The 20125-nt window shown below is 49.2% G+C and overlaps 3 protein-coding genes across 4 annotated transcripts in view; 1 reads left to right on the plus strand and 2 right to left on the minus strand.

The window, feature by feature from the left end:
* Positions 1–11797, plus strand: part of CNTN2 (contactin 2) — a 36088-nt gene extending 24291 nt beyond the window's left edge. The window contains exons 16-23 of the mRNA XM_032288934.1: positions 415–564; positions 3109–3179; positions 3446–3680; positions 4045–4157; positions 5742–5928; positions 6281–6393; positions 6864–7032; positions 7446–11797. Of these exons, the coding sequence (XP_032144825.1) occupies positions 415–564; positions 3109–3179; positions 3446–3680; positions 4045–4157; positions 5742–5928; positions 6281–6393; positions 6864–7032; positions 7446–7555 (1148 nt within the window). The 3' untranslated portion in view covers positions 7556–11797. The remainder of the gene's footprint in view (positions 1–414; positions 565–3108; positions 3180–3445; positions 3681–4044; positions 4158–5741; positions 5929–6280; positions 6394–6863; positions 7033–7445) is intronic.
* Positions 5189–20125, minus strand: part of RBBP5 (RB binding protein 5, histone lysine methyltransferase complex subunit) — a 50631-nt gene continuing 35694 nt past the window's right edge. For both annotated transcript variants that reach the window (XM_032288938.1, XM_032288935.1), the window contains exon 14: positions 5189–6487. In XM_032288938.1, coding sequence (XP_032144829.1) covers positions 6387–6487 — 101 coding nt within the window. In that variant the 3' untranslated portion in view covers positions 5189–6386. The remainder of the gene's footprint in view (positions 6488–20125) is intronic.
* Positions 17353–20034, minus strand: TMEM81 (transmembrane protein 81). The gene has a single exon (XM_032288942.1). The coding sequence runs from the start codon at positions 18352–18354 to the stop codon at positions 17587–17589; it is 768 nt and encodes a 255-aa protein (XP_032144833.1). The 5' UTR covers positions 18355–20034; the 3' UTR covers positions 17353–17586.

Here is a 20125-nt window from a genome sequence, read left to right on the forward strand (position 1 = left end):
GGTCTGAGGGCTAGGGCTGAGCCTGTAGCTTCCAAGAGGGACACACTTTGCCCTCTGCCAGCAGGGAGCATGCAGGCAAGCAGGAAGACAGTCATACAGAAAGTAGGAGAGTGGGGAGAGAGTGGGGAGAGAGTTGGAGGAGGCGGTGCTTGGACTGTGCCCCTGAAGAATTGGTAGGATTGTTACTGGAGCAATGAAAATATTCATGGGGGCATGGGGGTGCACACAGCATTAGCAGAGGCACCAAGATAGGGAAATTGACTCGATTTTCAGTCATTTCTGAAAGAGATATTGAGAGCTTAGTATATGGCAAGTACCAAAGTGAGGGCTGGGTAGAAAGTGGTGATTCAGGCCAATGCCTGCCCTCTGCATCCGGATGAACAAGCGAATGCTAGATTCCCTGATGCCTTGCAGATCCTGCAAACATCGAGGGCAATGCTGAGACTGCACAGGTGCTAGGCCTCACCCCCTGGATGGACTATGAGTTTCGGGTCATAGCCAGCAACATTCTGGGCACTGGGGAGCCTAGTGGGCCCTCCAGCAAAATCCGGACCAAGGAAGCAGGTGAGAGTCCTGGGTGTGCCAAAGAACTATCATCAGGGCAGAGACCCTGGCCCCAACTATAGGAAGCACCAAGCCAGCCACAATTATGCTGGGTTCCAACGCTGCTCATAGGCTTCAGACTCTCACATTTCAGACGAGGAGGGAACACCAAGCTGGCACCAGGGCCACTGCATGGACAGACCATCTAGTCCAACTCCTCATTTAAAAGCTGGCCACCCTTACAACTGCATGTGAATCTATAATTTTTTTAAGTTTAATTTTTAAAAGTGGAAAAAACAAAGTTCAGAGAAAGGAAGAGTCACATTGGCAGAGCTTGGACTTGAACCCAGGACCATGGAGTGGTAGACAGATGTCCTCCTGGAAGAGTACGCACTACAGAAATCAGTTAATGCTGGCTGGGCGTGGTGGCTCATGCCTGTAATCCCAGCACTTTGGGAGGCTGAGGCAGGTGGACTACCTAAGGTCAGGTGAGACCAGCCTGGCCAACATGGTGAAACCCTGTCTCTACTAAAAATACAATTAGCAGGGCATGGTGATGCACACCTATAATCCCAGCTACCCAGGAGGCTGAGGCAGGAGAATAGGTTGAATCTGGGAGGTGGAGGTTGCAGTGAGCCAAGATCACACCATTGCACTCCAGCCTGGGTGACAGAGTGAGACTCCATCTCAAAAAAAAAAAAAAAAAAGGAATCAGTTGATGCGGAAGATGTGTGTGTGTGTGTGTGTGTGTGTGTGTGTGTGTTTTCCATGCAGCGGGCTAAGGAAGCAGCCAGGGTCTCCAAGCCCTTTAGCTCTAAACCCTTTGGCTTTTTTGGCAGCAGAAGGAATGAATAATCTGCCCACAACCCTCAGCAAAAGGCATGTGGGTGTCAGAACGTGAGTGGGGAAGGAGGGGGAGAAGAGAACGCAGGAGAGAATGGGAGGTACAGGCCCCAGTCAGCATCTGCTGAGAGGCTCCTGCCCATCTCCACGCCATTCACAGGGGAAGGCCTGAAATGAAAGCCCTGGGATCCTGGGACGGGCAGCATAGAATCAGAACCCTGCCTCCCCTCCTCTCACCTTCCCAGATCAGTCACACTGGACGTGTAGTGAGGGGCCACCTTCTTGTCTCCCTGAAACATGTTCTCCTATATGCCCCCGACTGACTCTCCAGGCCCTTTTTCTGGAATCACTTAACATTTTTAGCTGGTACCTCTCCTGAGTAAGAGATTCAGAGGGAGCACTTTCTTGGATTGATCCTGAACTTCTTAGACAGTCAAATGTGGAGAAGTGAGGGGACTCCTTTATTCTATTAATGGTATCCCAGGAGCCGAGGAGCACAAAGACAGCTGTGATGCAAAGGAAGGATGATGGGCTTTAAAATCAGAGGGGCTGAGTTCGGATTCTCCTGTGCCATTTATTAGCTGTGTGACCTTAGGCAAGTTGATTAACTGCTCTGGGCCTCAGCCCTTCCACCCTGAAAAAGGCAATAATAGCACCCACTTCACAGGATCAAATGGCCAATGTTTTTTTGGTTTTTTTTCTTTTCCTGAGACAGAGTCTTGCTCTGTCGCCGAGGCTGGAGTGCAATGGCATGATCTCGGCTCACTGCAACCTCTGCCTCCCAGGTTCAAGCAATTCTCCTGCCTCAGCCTCCTGAGTAGTTGGGATCACAGGCATGTACCACCACACCCAGCTAATTTTTTGTATCTTTAGTAGAGTTGGGGTTTCACCATGCTGGCCAGGCTGGTCTTGAACTCCTGACCTCATGATCCACCCGCCTCGGCCTCCCATAGTGCTGGGATTGTAGGCGTGAGCCCCCACTCCCAGCCTCAAATGGCCAATGTGTTTAAGTGTCTCTTGCAAATTACAGGGCCCTAAACTATTGTCATCAGAAGCAAGTGAAAAATCTCCAACTGCTGGATTCTCTAAGGAAATATTTTGACCCCCAGCGAAGTTACTCTCTGCCAAGCTGCAGGAGCTGATGAAATAAACTCTTGTTTTAATATCAGCCTTGTTTAATACTAGAGACAATGAGGAGATTAAATCTGCAACAAAAAGAAGAATAGTAATATATCATCCTGAAGCCCAAATGTAGTTTGTTTTGTTTCTTTGTTTGCATTAACTGCAGTTCTGGGTTATTTTTTCCACTTATTTGAAAGCAAATGGGAGTTGTTCTCTGTGATTGGGTTTAAGCTGATGGAGAGAGGAGGGCAGTGATGATGTGTGCATCCTCCGCTCTATGCTAACCACCATCTTGTCCAATTTCATTCTCATTATGGCCTCTGAGAGAAACATGATTATCTTCATGGGGAAGAGAATCAGAGACTCAGAAAGGTTAAGTAACTTGCCCAGGGAAACACAGCTAGTAAATGGCAGAGGTGGGATTTGATCTCAGGACTGCGTGACTCCAGAGCCTATGTTCAGAGGCACCACTGGAGGACAAACCCAGGGCCCAGTTGAAGGGACTCCCCATCTTACGATGCTCTGAGGGTGCAGGCTCGGGTCTTTCATTTCTTCCTTGCTCATTAACAAGCCCTATCTGTGTCTCTTGGTGCCTGACAGTCCCCTCGGTGGCACCCTCAGGACTCAGCGGAGGAGGTGGAGCCCCTGGAGAGCTCATCGTCAACTGGACGGTAAGCTGGCAGGGTCAGATGTCCTCTTCCTCCTCCCTGACTCCTCTCCCGCTTGAGCAGCTCCCAAAAGGACCACTGCACGGCTCTGACTCAAAAGCAGACAACTTCCTCTCCCCTCTCCCATGCACCCACTGCCCTTCACTTGAATCCATGCTGCAGGCACAGCCGTCCAGGGCTGCCACTCTTGGCAAAGGTTGGGTGGGGCCAGGAAATGGGCAGGGACACGTGCCGCGGACCCTCGCCCATGCCACGCTCTTGCCCCTCAGCCCATGTCACGGGAGTACCAGAACGGAGACGGCTTCGGCTACCTGCTGTCCTTCCGCAGGCAGGGCAGCACTCACTGGCAGACCGCCCGGGTGCCCGGCGCCGATGCCCAGTACTTTGTCTACAGCAACGAGAGCATCCGGCCCTACATGCCCTTTGAGGTCAAGATCCGCAGCTACAACCGCCGCGGGGATGGGCCTGAGAGCCTCACTGCACTCGTGTACTCTGCTGAGGAAGGTGGGCTGCCCCCAGGCCCACCACTCATCCCTACCCCAGCTGCTCGTCCACAGGGGTGTGGGGTGGGGGAACGCTACTCATCCCCTGGCTCCATTCCATAGGAGGTCAGAGGATGCTTGGGTTCCACACCACTGGCCTCTCTTCCAGGCCTTGCTACCTTGTCTCCCTTCAGGGTCGGGGGAAGGAAAAGGGAGGCTCTCTGGGAAGAGAAGTGGGCCCTGGAGTATTGTCTGTCGGGCTCCCACTCAGCCTGGGCCCTGGACTCTCCTCCAAAATCTTAAGCAAAGGCAATCCTGGTCCAGGGCTGCTCTGCAGGACACAGGGGGGGCCTGGGAATCCAAACCCATTCTGTATTGGTCCCCAGAGCCCAAGGTGGCCCCTACCAAGGTCTGGGCCAAAGGGGTCTCATCCTCAGAGATGAACGTGACCTGGGAGCCTGTGCAGCAGGACATGAATGGTATCCTCCTGGGGTACGAGGTGAGCACCAACTGGGGGCTTGGGAGAGGAAGGGGTGCTGGGGACAACTCACAGCTCACTGATCGTTCCTCCTGGCGTCCCTGGTTCACTGACATGGCAAACTGAGCATCTAGTCTATGCAGAGCTGTGGATGCAAACTTCATTAAGACCCACGGCAGGCTGGGCGCCGTGGTTCATGCCTGTAATCCCAGCACTTTGGGAGGCAGAGGTGGTGGATCTCCTGAGGTCAGGAGTACATCAGCCTGGCCAACATGGTGAAACCCCGCCTCTACTAAAAATACACAAATTAGCTGGGTGTGGTGCACGTGCCTGTAGTCCCAGCTACTCAGGAGGCTGAGGCAGGAGAATCGCTTGAGTCCAGGAGGCGGAGGGAGACTCCATCTCAAAAAAAAAAAAAAAAAAGAAAAGAAAAAAAGACCCCATGGCTTATAACCACTGGGGGAAGACAGACCCCGGAGGCAGCCTTGAAGTAAATGCTTGGCTAGAACCAGCACTGGAAGCTGGGAGGCCAGGGTCGGAGGAACAGTTCTGGGAAGGGGCGTGGCCTGCCACTTTCATGCCAGAATCATTCAGGCTGGCCTGTCCAGGGCTATAGAGAACAGCCTGAGCCGCTGTATGTACAGTTGATCATCCTGTCTGGGGGGAACTCGGGCCCAGCAGCCTGGCCTGAGTCCTGGGCCCACTGAGGACTCCACATAGGGGTACCTGTAGAGCAGATGGAAAGTGAGAGGAAGCAAGAGGAAGAGGAAGAAGGACAAGCAAGAAAGAACAGAACCATCAGGCTGGGTTGGGAGTTCGAGATCAACCTGACCCACATGGAGAAACCCCGTGTCTGCTAAAAATACAGAATTAGCCGGGCATGGTGGTTCACGCTTGTAATCCCAGCTACTCAGGAGGCTGAGGCAAGAGAATCACTTGAACCCAGGAGGCAGAGGTTGTGGTGAGCCGAGATTGCACCACTGTACTTCAGCCTGGGCAACAGGAGTGAAATTCCGTCTAAAAAAAAAAAAAAAGAACCATCAGGCTGGGCCTACTAGTGATGGCACAAGTTTATTCCAGTAAAGTACTCCACATTGGAGCACAATAGCTTAGGCAAGCCACAGTGTGCAGATAATTCCAAACTCTGCCCTTGATTTGAAAGCATATTTAGCAGGTCTTCATGCTGTGATTACCATTAATACGGGTTTGCATTTATTAGGCAGCCTTCAGATGCTTGCTTGGGGCAGGGGGACTACTTTGCAGTACAAATAAGCATTTCCTATCCCTTAGCAGAATGCCCACGGTCGCCCCTCAAGTTAATGTAATGAGGCGGGTTCCAGCAGGCCATCGCTCCGTTGAGCCTCTGCCACCCACTGCCTCCCTGGCCCATGTGTTGAGCACCTTCCTTGCACTAGGCACTAACAGACAGCAGGGACTCACACCCACATGGTCCTGCTGTCTGGGTGCTCATGATCTAGTGTTCTGAGGCCTGAGACTGAGTCACAGGGACCAGATGAGCAAGAGAGGAACAGAATGTGGGGGACCAGGGCAGCCCTGAGTTCCTCGGCTTGACTACTGCCCCTTGGGTGTCGCTGCCTCCTTCAGATCCGCTACTGGAGAGCTGGGGACAAAGAAGCAGCCGCAGACCGAGTGAGGACAGCAGGGCTGGACACCAGTGCCCGAGTCAGCGGCCTACACCCCAACACCAAGTACCATGTGACAGTGAGGGCCTACAACCGGGCTGGCACTGGGCCTGCCAGCCCCTCTGCCAACGCCACGACCATGAAGCCCCGTGAGTCTGTCTGCCTGGGGTGGGGATAGGGGAACGTGTTGGAGGTTGGGTGCCTCTGGGATCACTCTTTCCCCAATGATAAGACAAATGCTCTAGCCCACCAGCCTCGGGGTGGACAGAAACTGGGCAGTGAACCTAATGGAAATAAGGGAATGGAATTCAAGGCCTCTGAAGCATCTCGTTCTTCTCCAGCCTTTGAAATTTCATGGGCTTTGTTTCATGGGCAGGGCGACAGAATGTTCTGGGTATAACTGCTAGAGGCAAACATCCAGAGAAGGGCTGGCTAAAGGTGAGGGGGTGCAGGGTGCCAGGGAAATGTCTGGACATCCCTCCAATTCTCCCTCTCTGGTAGCTCCGCGGCGACCTCCTGGCAACATCTCCTGGACTTTCTCAAGCTCCAGTCTTAGCATTAAGTGGGACCCTGTGGTCCCTCTCCGAAATGAGTCTGCAGTCACCGGCTATAAGGTGAGGAAGGGATCAGCCAGGCCCAGAATGGGAAGGAACAGCTCCTCTGTGTTTCCAGTGAACACAGGAAGCAGCAATTTATAGCAAGAGGCATCTGAGTGAGACAAAAGCAAAGGGTCTGTGACCGTGAGAGGAATGAAATTCATGAACGATTCTCTTGGTAACTTACAGTAGGAACTAATAAAAACAGGCAGACGGTATCACTGCAGAAAGGCAGAGTTCCCAGAGGGAGGGACTAGCGGGGTGGAGTATGGGGGTCCTTCTGGCTTAAGGAATCTACAGAAACAGTTCAGTGGCCTGCAAGCTTTCCTCCCACCAGTGAGGAGCTTTGTCAATGGGGAGGAGGGGTGAGGAGGCTGGACCTCAAGGGCCCACAACCACTGGGGCTCTTCCCAGTACCTAAAGCTGGGGAGGACAGAATGATTAGCCCTGGTGTCAGGAAGCTCCACCTGGAAACCTCCTTCCAACAGATGCTGTATCAGAATGACTTACACCTGACTCCCACGCTCCACCTCACGGGCAAGAACTGGATAGAAATCCCAGTCCCTGAAGACATTGGCCATGCCTTGGTACAGATTCGGACCACGGGGCCTGGAGGGGATGGGATCCCAGCAGAAGTCCACATCGTGAGGAACGGAGGTGCCACCCCTCCCCTGTCCTTAACCCCCGAGAGTATCAGGGTCCACCCAGATGCCTGAGGGGATCATTCCCTCCCAGGCCAACTCCAATCTCGATCTCCAAGGGAAAGTGGAAGGCAGGCAGGAATCAAGTGCCAAATAGTCCTAGAATTGCCTCGCTACCACCTTTCTACCCACCCCCAAAACATCCCCGAAGGCCAGGGAAGGGAGCAGGTGCAGAGGGAGGCTGAACACCAACCAGCAAAAGCAAAGGGCCAACAGAACACCGTAGGAGTATGGCTGAGACCACCCAACCGTCCACTCCCAGACCTGCAGCTGGCCCTGAGAGTCTCCTTAGGAAAGGTCTCAATCTTGTCACAAGGGTGGGGTTAGGATAGACCCAGGCCCAGCTGACTCAGCTTGTGCTGGTTTCAGGCACAAGCATGATGGTGGAGAACGCAGCAGTCCGCCCAGGAGTGCACCCTGGCACCATTGTTTCCCACTCCATGGCGATGCTGATCCTCATAGGCTCCCTGGAGCTCTGATCTCGGCACCCCTCCCTCTGTGCCGCAGCCGGAGGCCACCTCTGATGGACACAGCCAGCTGGCCCCTTCCTGCTGCCAAGGTGGCCTGACGTTGTGCCAGAGTGGCTGGTTTTAAATACCTACGTTAAACAGTGCCCTTTTAGTAGGAGGTACGATATTTTATATTCTGCCACAGGATAGAACCCATGCAAGGATTTTCTTTAAATCAAGAGGCACCAGGCAGTAACTTTCATGATGACACTGACGCCGATGCCTGAGCCCTCTAGGCTGCCTGAGGGAAGGAACAGGCCCATGGGAAGAAGGGGGTTCTAAAAAGGTGTCTTCAACTCAGCAGAGATGGCTCTCTGGGACCCTGTGTGGACTCCACCACTTGAGAGCAGTCCTAGGCCCGGCGGGAACACCAGACATAACAGGCTGAAGAGCTGGGGCGAAGGGCACACCTCATCATCCTTCAGTCTAAGGAGAAGGGCAAGCCCTGGGCCCAAGGACTCTCCTGCCTTCTCCTCTTGAGCAGCAGCAAGGACCCTGACGCTGTCCCCAATGACGCCCTAGGGGCTCCTGCCTGCCCAGGCGGCTGAGGACCAGTGCCCCGATGCCTGAGTCTGGGAGCCTGAGCCCCTTCAGCTTTGAGGGGGTGATACTCCAGGCTGCTTGGGGTGGGAACTAAAAAGAGTTGAGAGGCCGGGGCCCTTGGTGGAAAGGGGCATCAGCCTCGGTCTGAGAGAGTCACAATCCAGGTGACGTTGCCCTCTAAGCCAACACTGCCAACCTGACCCTGTCATCCCCAGAGTGACAGCGCCACTTCAGGTGGCTGAGTGACTAAAGGGCTTGTCTTGGTGGGGTCCCCCACCCCTTCAAGACCCATCCTGCACAGTCCCTCCAGGGTTGGCAGGAGATGGCCAATCATGCACCCAGCTCTCCCCCCAGCTCTGCCTGCAGTCAGCTCGGCCTCCCCGACCTGCAGCCTTGACTCTGCTCTCCCAGCACGGATTCACTCCTGCCTGGGAGGGGAACGCAGCATTCATGCTGTGTGTCCTGGAATGGGAGGCTTCTGGGAAGGGCAGAGGATACATGTGGCCCTGCCTGCTCCCAGGTATACCTAGGACCACCTGGCCAGATCTGCTCCAGAGAGCCTTGGACTGCTTGCATTTCCCCAGAAGAAAAGGGGTTAGTAAATGGGCCATCCTTTCTTGAGCTCTGGGCATACTACCCGTCACAGAACGTCGGAGCTGGAAGAGACCTTAGAGTTCAACTTCTCCAAGCCCCTCACTTTACAGATGAGGAAATGGAGGTGGTCCAGAGAGGGTCTGGGATTCCCAAGGTCACACAGCCTGGAAGAGATGGGGCTGGGTTAAGAGCTCGAGTCTCCCACCTTTTTGTTCAAGGCTCTTTGTCTACCCAGAGGAAGGAGGCAGTGCTGAATGGCTATGGCCTGGCTAAGAAGGTGGTCAGAGTCACTAGGGTATGAAAATTCTACTTCAAGGGCGGATTGGTGATCATGGTGACTGGCATGGCTAGGTTCCAGTCCAAGGTGTGGGCAGATTCCAGGAGGCATCCAGTCCCTCTTGGCCTTCCGAGCCTAGCTTCTGCCGAACTTCAGCATGCAGTGCTGACTTAAAGCCCCTGTCCCCCTCACTCTTGCCTCAAGAAAAGAGGCCAAAGTGAGGGCAGATTCCCTAGGCAAGAGCAGCACAACCAGGAAACCCCACAGCCCGTGCTCTGACAGGTGGCCCTTCACAGGGAGCAGCGGGACAGGCGTCTTGAAGGGCACACGGCCCCGGAAGCTCTGAGCCTGTTTTCTGTAGTTTACAGTTAGAGCTCTATTTTGTTATGGTTTTTTAAACTTTTAAGTCCTGCTCTATTTTCCTGGGCAGGTTTATGTTGATGTTTATCCACTACAATTTTTTAAAAATATAAGCTCACATGCCTTTTCCCTGCCACTACCAAACCCCCAGTGCACCCTACCCACCCACCCCCCCGCCTAGGTCAGCTTTCCTGGAGCTGGCTAATCAAATCTTCACCTCTTCCCAAGCAAGGGTGCTAGGGGCTCAGCTATGTGACCATTCTTCCCAACAGGGAGCCCAAACTTGGCCTAGCATCCCTCCTGGTCCCCCTCTGGCCATGACGTGGCCTGTGCCTGGTTCTCTATCAAAAAGGGATTGCTGAACAAAACTTCCTTCCAAGCTTTAGCCAATTCCTTCCTTATTGCCTCGGGCTGCGTCACAGGAAGCAGGGGACAGGTGTCCAGTTGCTGGGCTGAGGGAGGAGCTGGTTTGGCATAGGACCTAACCAGTGAAGCCGGAGCCTGCAGCCCCTAAGCTTGTTTGAAGCCGACGATACTTAACTCACAACTAAGTACCTTAATGCTAATGAGGTCCACTAAAAAGGGGAGGAAGGCAGACCTGCTGGGAGTCCCATGAAGGGGTTTTATCCAGGGAAAACTGAGCCCCAGGAAAACCTAACCACTGTGCAGGTAGAATTTGTTTGGGGGATAAAACTACAATAAAATAGATGTTCCTGCAGCCTGAGATTTCAGGTAGAGTACTAAATAAGGTTTAATAAGACAGTGGGTGACCTAAGAACATGCAAGCTTGTAAAATGCAACAGTCTCTTGCTAGAGCGACACGTACATGAACTCGCTTGCAGAAGACTAGATTAGATGCTTCTCAGAGTCCCCTCCTTCCCAGGGATTCTCTGATTTTTGTATTCTCTGCTCAAATGGGCTGGGGGAGTTGAGAGGATGGCTCATTTTCGCTGTGGTCATGAGACCACGGTTCTGAGTTATCTCCTCTCACACATCAAGCGCCAGCGAGGCAGCAAGAGGGACAGCCACAAACAAGTATTTTACCCCACAACTTAGTGGCCAGCAAACGCCTTGAGGACTAGGGGCAGGAACAACATGTAAGCACGTCTTCAGGGCCCAGGGAGACAAGTGCCCTCTGTTCTGCATACATCTGGGCTCCCCTTACAGAGCCCTTTGCCCTGGTTCCAAGGTCCTTGTTGCCCTAACAGGTCCAGGTATATACCCAGCCTCAGGGGGAGGGCATCTCTCTCCAGATGGAGTTTCAGGGCCCAGCAAGGTCAGGTTATCTGCTTTCATTCAGGGCAGTAAATGATACAAATGGTGGGGGTAGGTGGGGGGTGTCTTTTTCTTTTCATAAAGTAACAACAGGAGAGACTGAAGTTAGACATCAGAAAAAACTTCTGGAAGGACCTTCCACATTCCAGGAGGCCCTGGAATAAGAGGCTTCTTTTTTAGGGATCTTTGAGGAATGTCGACAGCTGTTGACAGGGGGTCTAGGATAGGTGAAGCTGTGACTGGAGAGATAGATGCTCCAAGTGTCCATCCAGAGATGAGACTCTTAGAATCAAAGTGTTTGGCCCAGGAAGGGTCTTGGAGATCCCATCTGCTGTAGCCCTGCACCTTAGAGGAGGTCATTAAGGGGACTGACCCCAGAATTCTGGTTACAGCCTAGTGCTTAGCCCAGCATATGCTGCCTCTTTAGGGCACCCCAAGGACCAGCCAGCCTGTACTCTGGGCAAGAGCCCAAGATGGCTAAGAATGTTTGACTCCCTCTACCTCTCCCCCAGCTATAGAGGAATCTTTTCTCTGCCTGGTGTCAGAACGAGACTGCCAACTGGCTCATCCGTCGGAGACACAGTATCCTCAAACCTGTGGCCACTGGCATGACAGTGGTGCTCTGTCTCCCTGGGTGAGACCTACCCTAGGCTTCCTCCTGGATGTGATGGAGGTTGCTGGAGAGGCTCTTAGCATAAAATGGATTAGATGGACATTTTTCTATGTGCCTCCAAAAAGCTCCATGGAAACAGGCACCTGGTAGCTGTGGGACACCTGTGGACTTGTGTATATGGTCATAGGCTTTGGGAAGACAAAGGAAAACGAGAGAAACAAAATGCGTCAGATAGCTTTGGCCAGAGCCCCAGACAGCCTATGGGGCCTATGACACTTAGTGCCCTTAGATGGGATACATCTTGCCTCGGCCCCAAGACTCCTCCAACTTACCTGTCCCATCCAAGGCCTGCACAGCTTAGAGAGGCTCACAGGTTGGCAAAGGCTAGGGCTTCTTCGGCTCACTAACTTGACTCAGTGTTTGTTAAAATGGAACCATTCCCATTGGCCTACTGTTTCTCTCTTGTACTTATTATAATGATAGTTATTTATTGACTCTGGTAGCAGGCAGTTCTTAAATAAAGATGGTTTCTCAACCTGTTGAGGCAGGTGGCACCAGCTGTGAGTGTTTTTATCATCAGGCTAAAGCATACCTCCCTGTCCTGTTCTGTCACTCCAGAGGCTTTCATCTCCACACAGTGAAATGTAAGGAAGTTACAACATACAGTCTATACTGCTTCATTCGGTCCCAGGAAGGGGAAAAAATTAGGCCAAGATCTTAAGGCAGGTCTAAGCAGAGCACAAGCAGGCACTTGGCTAGAATTGGCAGTAAACAATGCTTATGTGATGGTACTGCTTCAGGGTTCCCCAATTTTTAAGACATCTCTGAGGTGTTGACTCAATGGTCCCAAAGGAAAGTCTCCCTGCAGAGATCGGTACCCAGCTGGTGAGAATGAGGCTGCTGCCTCTACTCTTGGCTCACGGCAGCCACAAGGTTTGAATTACTAGTCGGTTTCCAGCCATACTTTCTCACACATTCAATAACCGTTTATCAAACTTTTTTTTTTTTTGAGACAGAGTTTCATTCTTGGAGTGCAATGGCACGATCTTAGCTCACTGCAATGGAGTGCAATGGCAAGAGTGCAATGGCATGATCTTAGCTCACTGCAACCTCCACCTCCTGGGTTCAAGAGATTCCCCTGCCTCAGCCTCCAGAATAGTTGGGATTACAGGTGCATGCCCTCACACCTAGCTAATTTTTGTAAGCTAGTTTAGTAGAGACAGGGTTTCACCATGTTGGCCAGGCTGGTCTCAAACTCCTGACCTTAGGCAATCTACCCACCCTGGCCTCTCAAAGTACTGGGATTACAGGCATGACCCACCGTGCGATGAAGATGTGTGTGGAGACACACTTCCACAGCTCTGGGTTTTGTCTTTCAGTGCAAAGCAAGTAGGGCCCCATGCTGGCTATGCCCCCAGCTTTTTTCAGGGAGAGGGAGATGGTGATTGAAGGCCCCAGTACTCAGTGCTTAGCTGTGTCCCTGGAAGCCCAGGCTGACAGCAAGCCTCCAGAAGGGATCCATACGGACACCAGTATGATATCGCAAAAGGGTCATCCCTTCCACTTTGCCCCCAGAGGGCATGTGGGAACACTGGCCAATCGAAAATCCAAATATTAGTCCAGTCAGCATCTCCTTGACCCTGCAGAGGTAGAATACTTGCACAGAATTCAACAGGTTTTGCTTTACTAACACAACTGGACATCTTTTGTTCTCTTCTCTGCTCAATCCCTTCACATCCTTAGAGTCAAAACTCAAGAGCCCAATGCACAGAGGGTTATAATGCCACAGCTGTGCAATAGTCCATTCCATGCTTGACTACTGGCTGCAACGAAAAGTTATTTAGCTCTTCTTGGGTCTCAGTCTCTCCATTTGGAAAACGGGACATAGTACCCCTCAGTCCTCCTCCCTCCTCAGCAATGTCATGGTGAGTTCATTACCTATCAAGTAGGACATTGTTTTATGGCCTTCTAACGTCAAGATTGCTTGCTTCAAGTACACGAGCTATCTCCTGAATGTCTCAGCGGGTTGTCCCATCCTGAATGCATCATCAGTAATACTCCTGAACTCATGTCCAGTACTTCAGTTCACAGGATCTCACTGGATCCTCACAATCACCTATTTCAATGATGATGTCAGGTAGCTTGCTCCCGTACACCATCAATAGCAGAACCAGGACCAGAACCCAGATCTTCTGAAATCCATCCCCTCTGAGGTAGGTAGAATGGGGGAAAGGGTGTGTGTAAAATTTAAGATATTTTTAAAAATAAGACAATAGGGCCAGGCGCAGTGGCTCATGCCTGTAATCCCAGCACTTTAGGAGGCTGAAGCGGATAGATCACAAGGTCAGGAGATCAAGACCATCCTGGCCAATGTGGTGAAACCCCATCTCTACTAAAATACAAAAAATTAGCCGGGTGTGGTGGCGCGTGCCTGTAGTCCCAGCTACTTGAGAGGCTGAGGCAGGAGAATCGCTTGAACCCGGAGGCAGAGGTTGCTATGAGCCTAGATCGCACCACTGCACTCCAGCCTGGGCAACAGAGATTCTGTCTCAAAATAATAAGAGCAATAGTAAAATTACTCCCTATGCCTGGGTGGGCTTCAGTCAGTGGTTCTCAACCTTAGCTGTGTATCAGAACCACGTCACAACCTTAAACAATGCAGATGCTCTGAACTCATGATCAATACACATCTAGGACACTGAAAGCCTAGGAGCAATGACTCCCAATAGCAATGAGCACACTCAACATGTAGATCTTGGTTTCTCAATGCTACTCCCCACACTAAGAGGAACCAGCGCTCCTTGGAGAAACAGCAGATTCAGGGGTGAGGTAAGGAGAGTCCAAATGTGAACCTGAGATACTGTGTTGTACTAGAACCACAGCAAAAGGGCAAAAGAGCTTGCCTGAGGGGACTCCTACTGGCCAAAATTGGGGACAATTTGAACATCAAAAAAATGATAATCTGTACACAAAACCCCCATGACATACAGTTTACCTATGCAACAATCCTGCACATGTACTCCTAAACCTAAAAAATTAAAGAGAAAAAATGGATTATATATAGTTCACTGAATAAAAAGAATCTATTGAGACCTCAAAATAAAAAGAAGGCAAAAAGGGCAAGCTCTTCTTTAGAGAAATGCAGGCTATTTCACACTGCTGATAAAAAAAAAAAAGACAGACAGAGAGAGAGATGCAGGCTAATATAGATAAGATGAACATAAAGAATTGCCAGTTTGCAGTCCCCAACATGTTAACGATGAACAAGGCAAAAACAATGGATGCCGAAATAAGTAACAGTTTTCAGAGAGCCATATAAAGTATTAGCCCACAGTCTATGAATTATAAATGGGAAAATACACACACATCGTGGAGAGATCTGACCATCACCACCTTAACCAAATGATCAAGCTTATTATCAATAGTGGCTCATGCCTGTAATTCCAGAACTTTGAGAGGCCAAGGCAGATGGATCACCTGAGATCAGGAGTTTGAAACCAGCCAGGCCAACATGGCAAAACCCTGCCTCTATTAAAAATATAAAAATTAGCCAGGCATGGTGGCACACACCTGTAGTCCCCGCTACTCAAGAGGCTGAGGCACGAGAATCACTTGAACCCAGGAGGCAGAGATTACAGTGAGCTGAGATTGAGCCACTGCACTCCAGCCTGGGCGACAGTGAGACTCTTGTCTCTAAAAAGAAAAATGTGGGCCTTTAACATGAGCCTTGTAATGTGATGCAGTAAGTACATATCTACATAGTCAAATTTAAGATGTGTTCCTCATGAATCATGAGGAAATGGCAAATATAAATTATGGAACCTTATCCAAGTCAACTGTACTAGCTAAATTATTCAATAAGATCAATGTCATGAAAGACAAAGGAATGTGTGTGGGGGGGTGGGGTCTGTTGTAAAATAAGACACTTAAGAGAAATATAACCCATGAACCTTTGACTCTGGATCAAAAATTAAAATGCTGTTAAGATTTTGGATATTGGGGAAAACTGAATACAAGTTGAGTATCCCTTATCCAAAATGCGTAGGACCAGAAATATTTCTGATTTCAGATTTTCTCAGATTTTTGCATCTTTGCATTACACTTACAGATTGAGCATCCCAAATCTAAGAAATCCAAAATCTAGGCTCCTCCAATAAGCAATCCTTTGAGCACCACGTTGGTACTCATATCAAGTTTCAAGTTTTGGAGCATTACAGATTTCAGGTTTTCATATTCGGAATGCTCAACTTGTTTAAGTTATATGTAAGATTAAGAAATTGTTCATTTTTGGCTGGGTGCGGTGGCTCACGCCTGTAATCCCAGCACTTTGGGAGGCTGAGGCAGGTGGATCATCTGAGCTCAGAGTTTGAGGTCAGCCTGGCCAATATGACAAAACCCTGTCTCTACTAAAAATATTTAAAAATTTTCTGGGCGTGGTGGCTGGTGCCTATAATCCTAGCTACCCAGGAGGCTGAAGCAGGAGGATCACTTGAACCTGGGAGGCAGAGGCTGCAGTGAGTTGAGACCGTACCACTGACTCCAACCTGGGCGACAAGAGCAAAACTCCGTCAAAAAAAAAAAAAAGTTAATTTTCTTAGTGTGATAAAGTTATTGTGGTTACAGAGAATACCCTTATTAGGGGATGCATACATGGTTTAAGAGGAAAGAGCTGCAGGCCGGGTGCAGTGGCTCACGCCTGTAATCCCAGCACCTTGGGAGGCTGAGGCAGGCGGATCATGATGTCAGATTGAGACCATCCTGGCCAACGTGGTGAAACCCTGTCTCTACTAAAAATACAAAATTAGCTAGGCATGGTGGTGCGTGCCTGTAATCCCAGCTACTTGGGAAGCTGAGACAGGAGAACTGCTTGAACCCAGGAGGCAGAGGCTGCAATGTGCCAAGATCATGCCATTGCACTACAGCCTGGGCAACAAGAGCCAAACTCCATCTCAGAAAAAAAAAAAAAAAAGAGTAAAGAGTTACAGTGTCTATGACCAGCTTTCAAGTGGTTTAGCAAAATCAATCTATACTGAGAAAGGTAATTGTGACAAAATGTTATTATCTGGTGAATTTTGGTAAAGGGTCTATGGATGGTAATCAAATATTTCTTTCAGCTTTTCTATGGGTCTGAAATTTTTACAAGTTAAAAGTAACGGAAACAATAGAGATCCTTTGACTATAATTTCAACTGAATTAGCATTTTCCGGATTAGAGCTCAAGAACCTTTATTTTTCACAAGGTCATCCAGATGATTCTGACACACATCTAGAGGATCATTGGTCTTTGGTTTCTGCTACATCCTTCTGTAGCCAGAGAAAAGTGAGATGAAGAAATGCTGTAATTCTCTCAGTAGAATTAGCTCGGCTGGTGGCCAAGAGGCTTTTCTCTGATGGTTCGACAAACCAATTATCTCAGACACAGTCCGAATGGCCTCAGAGTCTTAAGACCAGATTTCCTATGGAGGAATGAAAGTACTAATCCTCCCTTGGGGGCCTTGGCTGCTGTAAGAAACCAACACTTGACCTTCCCAGGAATACAGGCTTCAGGGCAATGAAAGCCCTGATTAGAGCGGACGCAAGCCAAGGTGCTGTCAGAATGATAAGGGGAAACCTACCAGGTGAGGGATCCAACGTTTTGCCAAGAAATTCAATTTAATACCAAACAGTGGGTTTGCCTGGGCAGATCAGGCAATTTGTTAACATTTAGTGACTGTTACACACCTGAGATGGATGTCACTACTAACAACCCCTGCCATAGGCTTAAGCGCTGCATCCTCTGTCCCCAAGAGCAGACAGTTGGTTTAATGTCTATTCTAAGAAGCCTGAGGAAAATGAAGCCGGACTGATTATGGGACAATTTAAACAAATACAAGAAACTAAAAACCAGAAAAGAAAAAGTTAGGTTTCCATACAGCTACTGTGAATTACTTTTATTGAAGGAAAAAATGTTCACTAGAAAAGCTGAATACATCTCTCTACGTGAATACACAGCTCAGAAGAGGCGAAATGGAGGTGGGGAGCCATCCAAGATATAAAGGGTAGAAAATGAATGCACGCGTCTTAGAACTCTTCCCAGGAACATAGGCAATGCTTGCAGTTTCCCGGGTACCCAATGGGCAGGGACGATCAGGAGGAGATCCACAGGATATAAGGAAGTTAGCTTGCTGCCCATAGCTGCCAAGTTGTCCCCTCTACTTCTCCCACTCATTCTTTTGGCTGTGGGAGCCTTGCCTCTTAGCTGATCCACTAATAACAGCTGGAACACTCCCCTAAAAAGCTAGCTTGGCTTCCTGGGCAGCCAGTCCTTCAGGGGCAAGGCTGTTAAGCTCTTGAGGACGTGTCACTGCTGCAGGCCCCCCCTCAGCACACAGAGGACAATCCTCACCAACACACCACCAACCACTCCACTGGCAATTCCTATTCCCAAGGCTGACGCCACCTTCTTTTTCCACTCTGGGTGGTGAGGCTTGTAGTAGTTGTCCAGATTAACTTCCAATCCCACATCTATTAACTTCTGATCCTCAGTAAGTGACTGATGGAAATTCAGGTTCACCAAGTTAGGAGGAAGGACCCTCAGCCCAAAATAGAGCCTCTTGACAAGTCTTAAGTTTTTTAACAGCTGCACATCACATCGATATGTCCCAGAGTCATACTCCTGAGCATATTTAAACTTCAAAAAGTGGGAGTTGGCTCGGAAAGGTTTGAAGAGCTCATCGTCAGTTGAGATGATACCGCGAGCAAGTCTCCAGGTGAACCGGAAAGCTTCCTGTCCAATCTCCAGGATGTCTGAACTCAGACAGCTAAGCTCAAATTCCTTGCCAATGAGAATGGTGAAATGAAGCATCCCACAGATCCAGTTGGTCAGACATTCCAAGCGCTGAGTCTGACATTTCCTTCTCACTCCATCAGGGCCCACCTCACAGACAGTCTCCTCCTTATAGCCCAGGCCACAGGTGACAGTACAGGTTGTGGCATTGATGATAACTTTCCCCACAGCTTCCTGAAGCTTCTCAGGGATGGCCAGTGTTTTAGGTGTAGTTGCCACCAAAGGCAAGTAGAAGGCCAACCCCAGGCTCCCAAGGGCGAAACTAGCGGCCAAAGCCTTCATGTCTCAGCAGCCATTTTGCCACCCTCAGCTAGCGCCCCCAAGGGATTCCCGCTGAATCCTCTATAGTATCATAAGTTGATTCCTTTGACATGAGATATCCTTCAAAGTCAAAAGATATGATGCATGTATTGTCAATAAAACAACACAATTTAATAAATAAAAGTCCAGTCCTTATTAACAGGTGAGGCCACAAGGCAGGAAAAAAATCACAATGGTGTTGCTTTACTATCTATCGTTATTAATAACCACCTGACAAGTCTTCATTCTTTTCTCTCTTTTTTTTTTTTTTTCGAGACAGGGTCGCACTCTGTCAACCCAGGCTAGAGTGCAGTGGCATGATCACAGCTTACTGCAGCCTCAACCTCCTAGGCTCAAGCAATCCTCCCACCTCAGCCTCCTGGGTAGCTGGGACTACAATGTAGGCTACCATGCCCAGCTAATTTTTGTATTTTTTATAGATACGGGGTTTCACCATGTTTCGCCCTTGTCTCCAACTCCTGGGTTCACGCAATTTCACCCACCTCAGCCTCCCAAAGTGTTGGGATTACAGGCGTGAGCCACTGCACCTGGCCCTTTCCATGTTCGTTTAATGACTTTAAATCCACCTCTTGGGAAGACAAGGAAGAAAAGACTTCAGAAACAGAGGGGAATTTCCAAATTACCTCAAATGTACAGTGAAGTTACTCTTCCTCACCCATTACCCTTGCCCTCTATAAACTAGGATCTAAATTAAGGGTTTCAAAAGCTCCAGTTAAATGTCATCAAATAAAACAAATACTAAAGTCTACAAAAAGGAAGATTAACTTGAATTATTGACTTTAACGCTCCTAAACCTCCTATAAAAAGGATTAAGAACTCTGGACTGGGAGGCAAGTAACTTACCCTTCTTGAATTTGTTTCCTCCTTTGTATAGACTTCCTTGCCTATCTGAGGAAGGTCACTTAGAGCATCGAACGATATACTGTATGTGAAAGCACTTTGTAAAGTGTGAAACACTGTTCAATGTGTAAGGAATTTTAAACAGAAATGGAAATTCATAAAGACAAGGGCCAGGATGACCTTTTCAAATCAGAATGTTTAAGGTTACATTAAAGGCAGCTCCTCTCCCCCTTTTAGGCACTCTTTCTTCCCAAGGATACTGAAGATGTATTTTGGGTGAGAGGATGCACGATGCTCCCTGACTCTTGGCCTACTACTCCCTCTACCCTACAGAACAGAGCTCATCACTCACTTAGGTCAAGGTTGCTATGAAACAGCTATGATGTCAAAGATGGAGTTCTCAGTCACATAAAAGATTAATAAGTAGACACTCACGCTTGACATTAAAATCAAAGACTTAAACAGACTTTGTGAAACTTCTTATCTTTAGGAGACAATAAGCATTTAATGAATTTTAAAGCTACTTCATTAAAAAAATTAAAAAAGGCTAAAAGGAATTTAACCATACTTACTTAGACTTGAAGAAAGATCCTTGGAAGGCAGGAACTTCCTAGCATGCATTTTTGTAACCTCCAGAATGCCTAGCCCTATGGGCTCTTCAGAGTAATTACAAAACTCTACTGAGTTATAGAATTGGAAGACAGATATCATTCCTAGACGATCTCTTCGATCAACAACTTTTCTGCTTGCATTATTTATTTATAATCTCATCGAGAGGCAGAAATGGACTTGTCCTCCACTCCCTACTCCTTCTACATCTATCTTTCCACACCGAAAGATCAAATATCAGCACAGGAAAGCACTTTTTCCTTTGTACTAAAGCAAAGTAGCC

The sequence above is a fragment of the Sapajus apella genome, unplaced genomic scaffold (genome assembly GCF_009761245.1).
Source record: "Sapajus apella isolate SASKATOON/1434 unplaced genomic scaffold, GSC_monkey_1.0 scaffold22, whole genome shotgun sequence".
In the NCBI taxonomy this organism is placed as follows: domain Eukaryota; kingdom Metazoa; phylum Chordata; class Mammalia; order Primates; family Cebidae; genus Sapajus; species Sapajus apella.

Excerpts from the sequence above, each read along its gene's own strand:
- TMEM81 (XM_032288942.1), bottom strand. The coding sequence starts at position 18,354 with ATGAAGGCTTTGGCCGCTAGTTTCGCCCTTGGGAGCCTGGGGTTGGCC.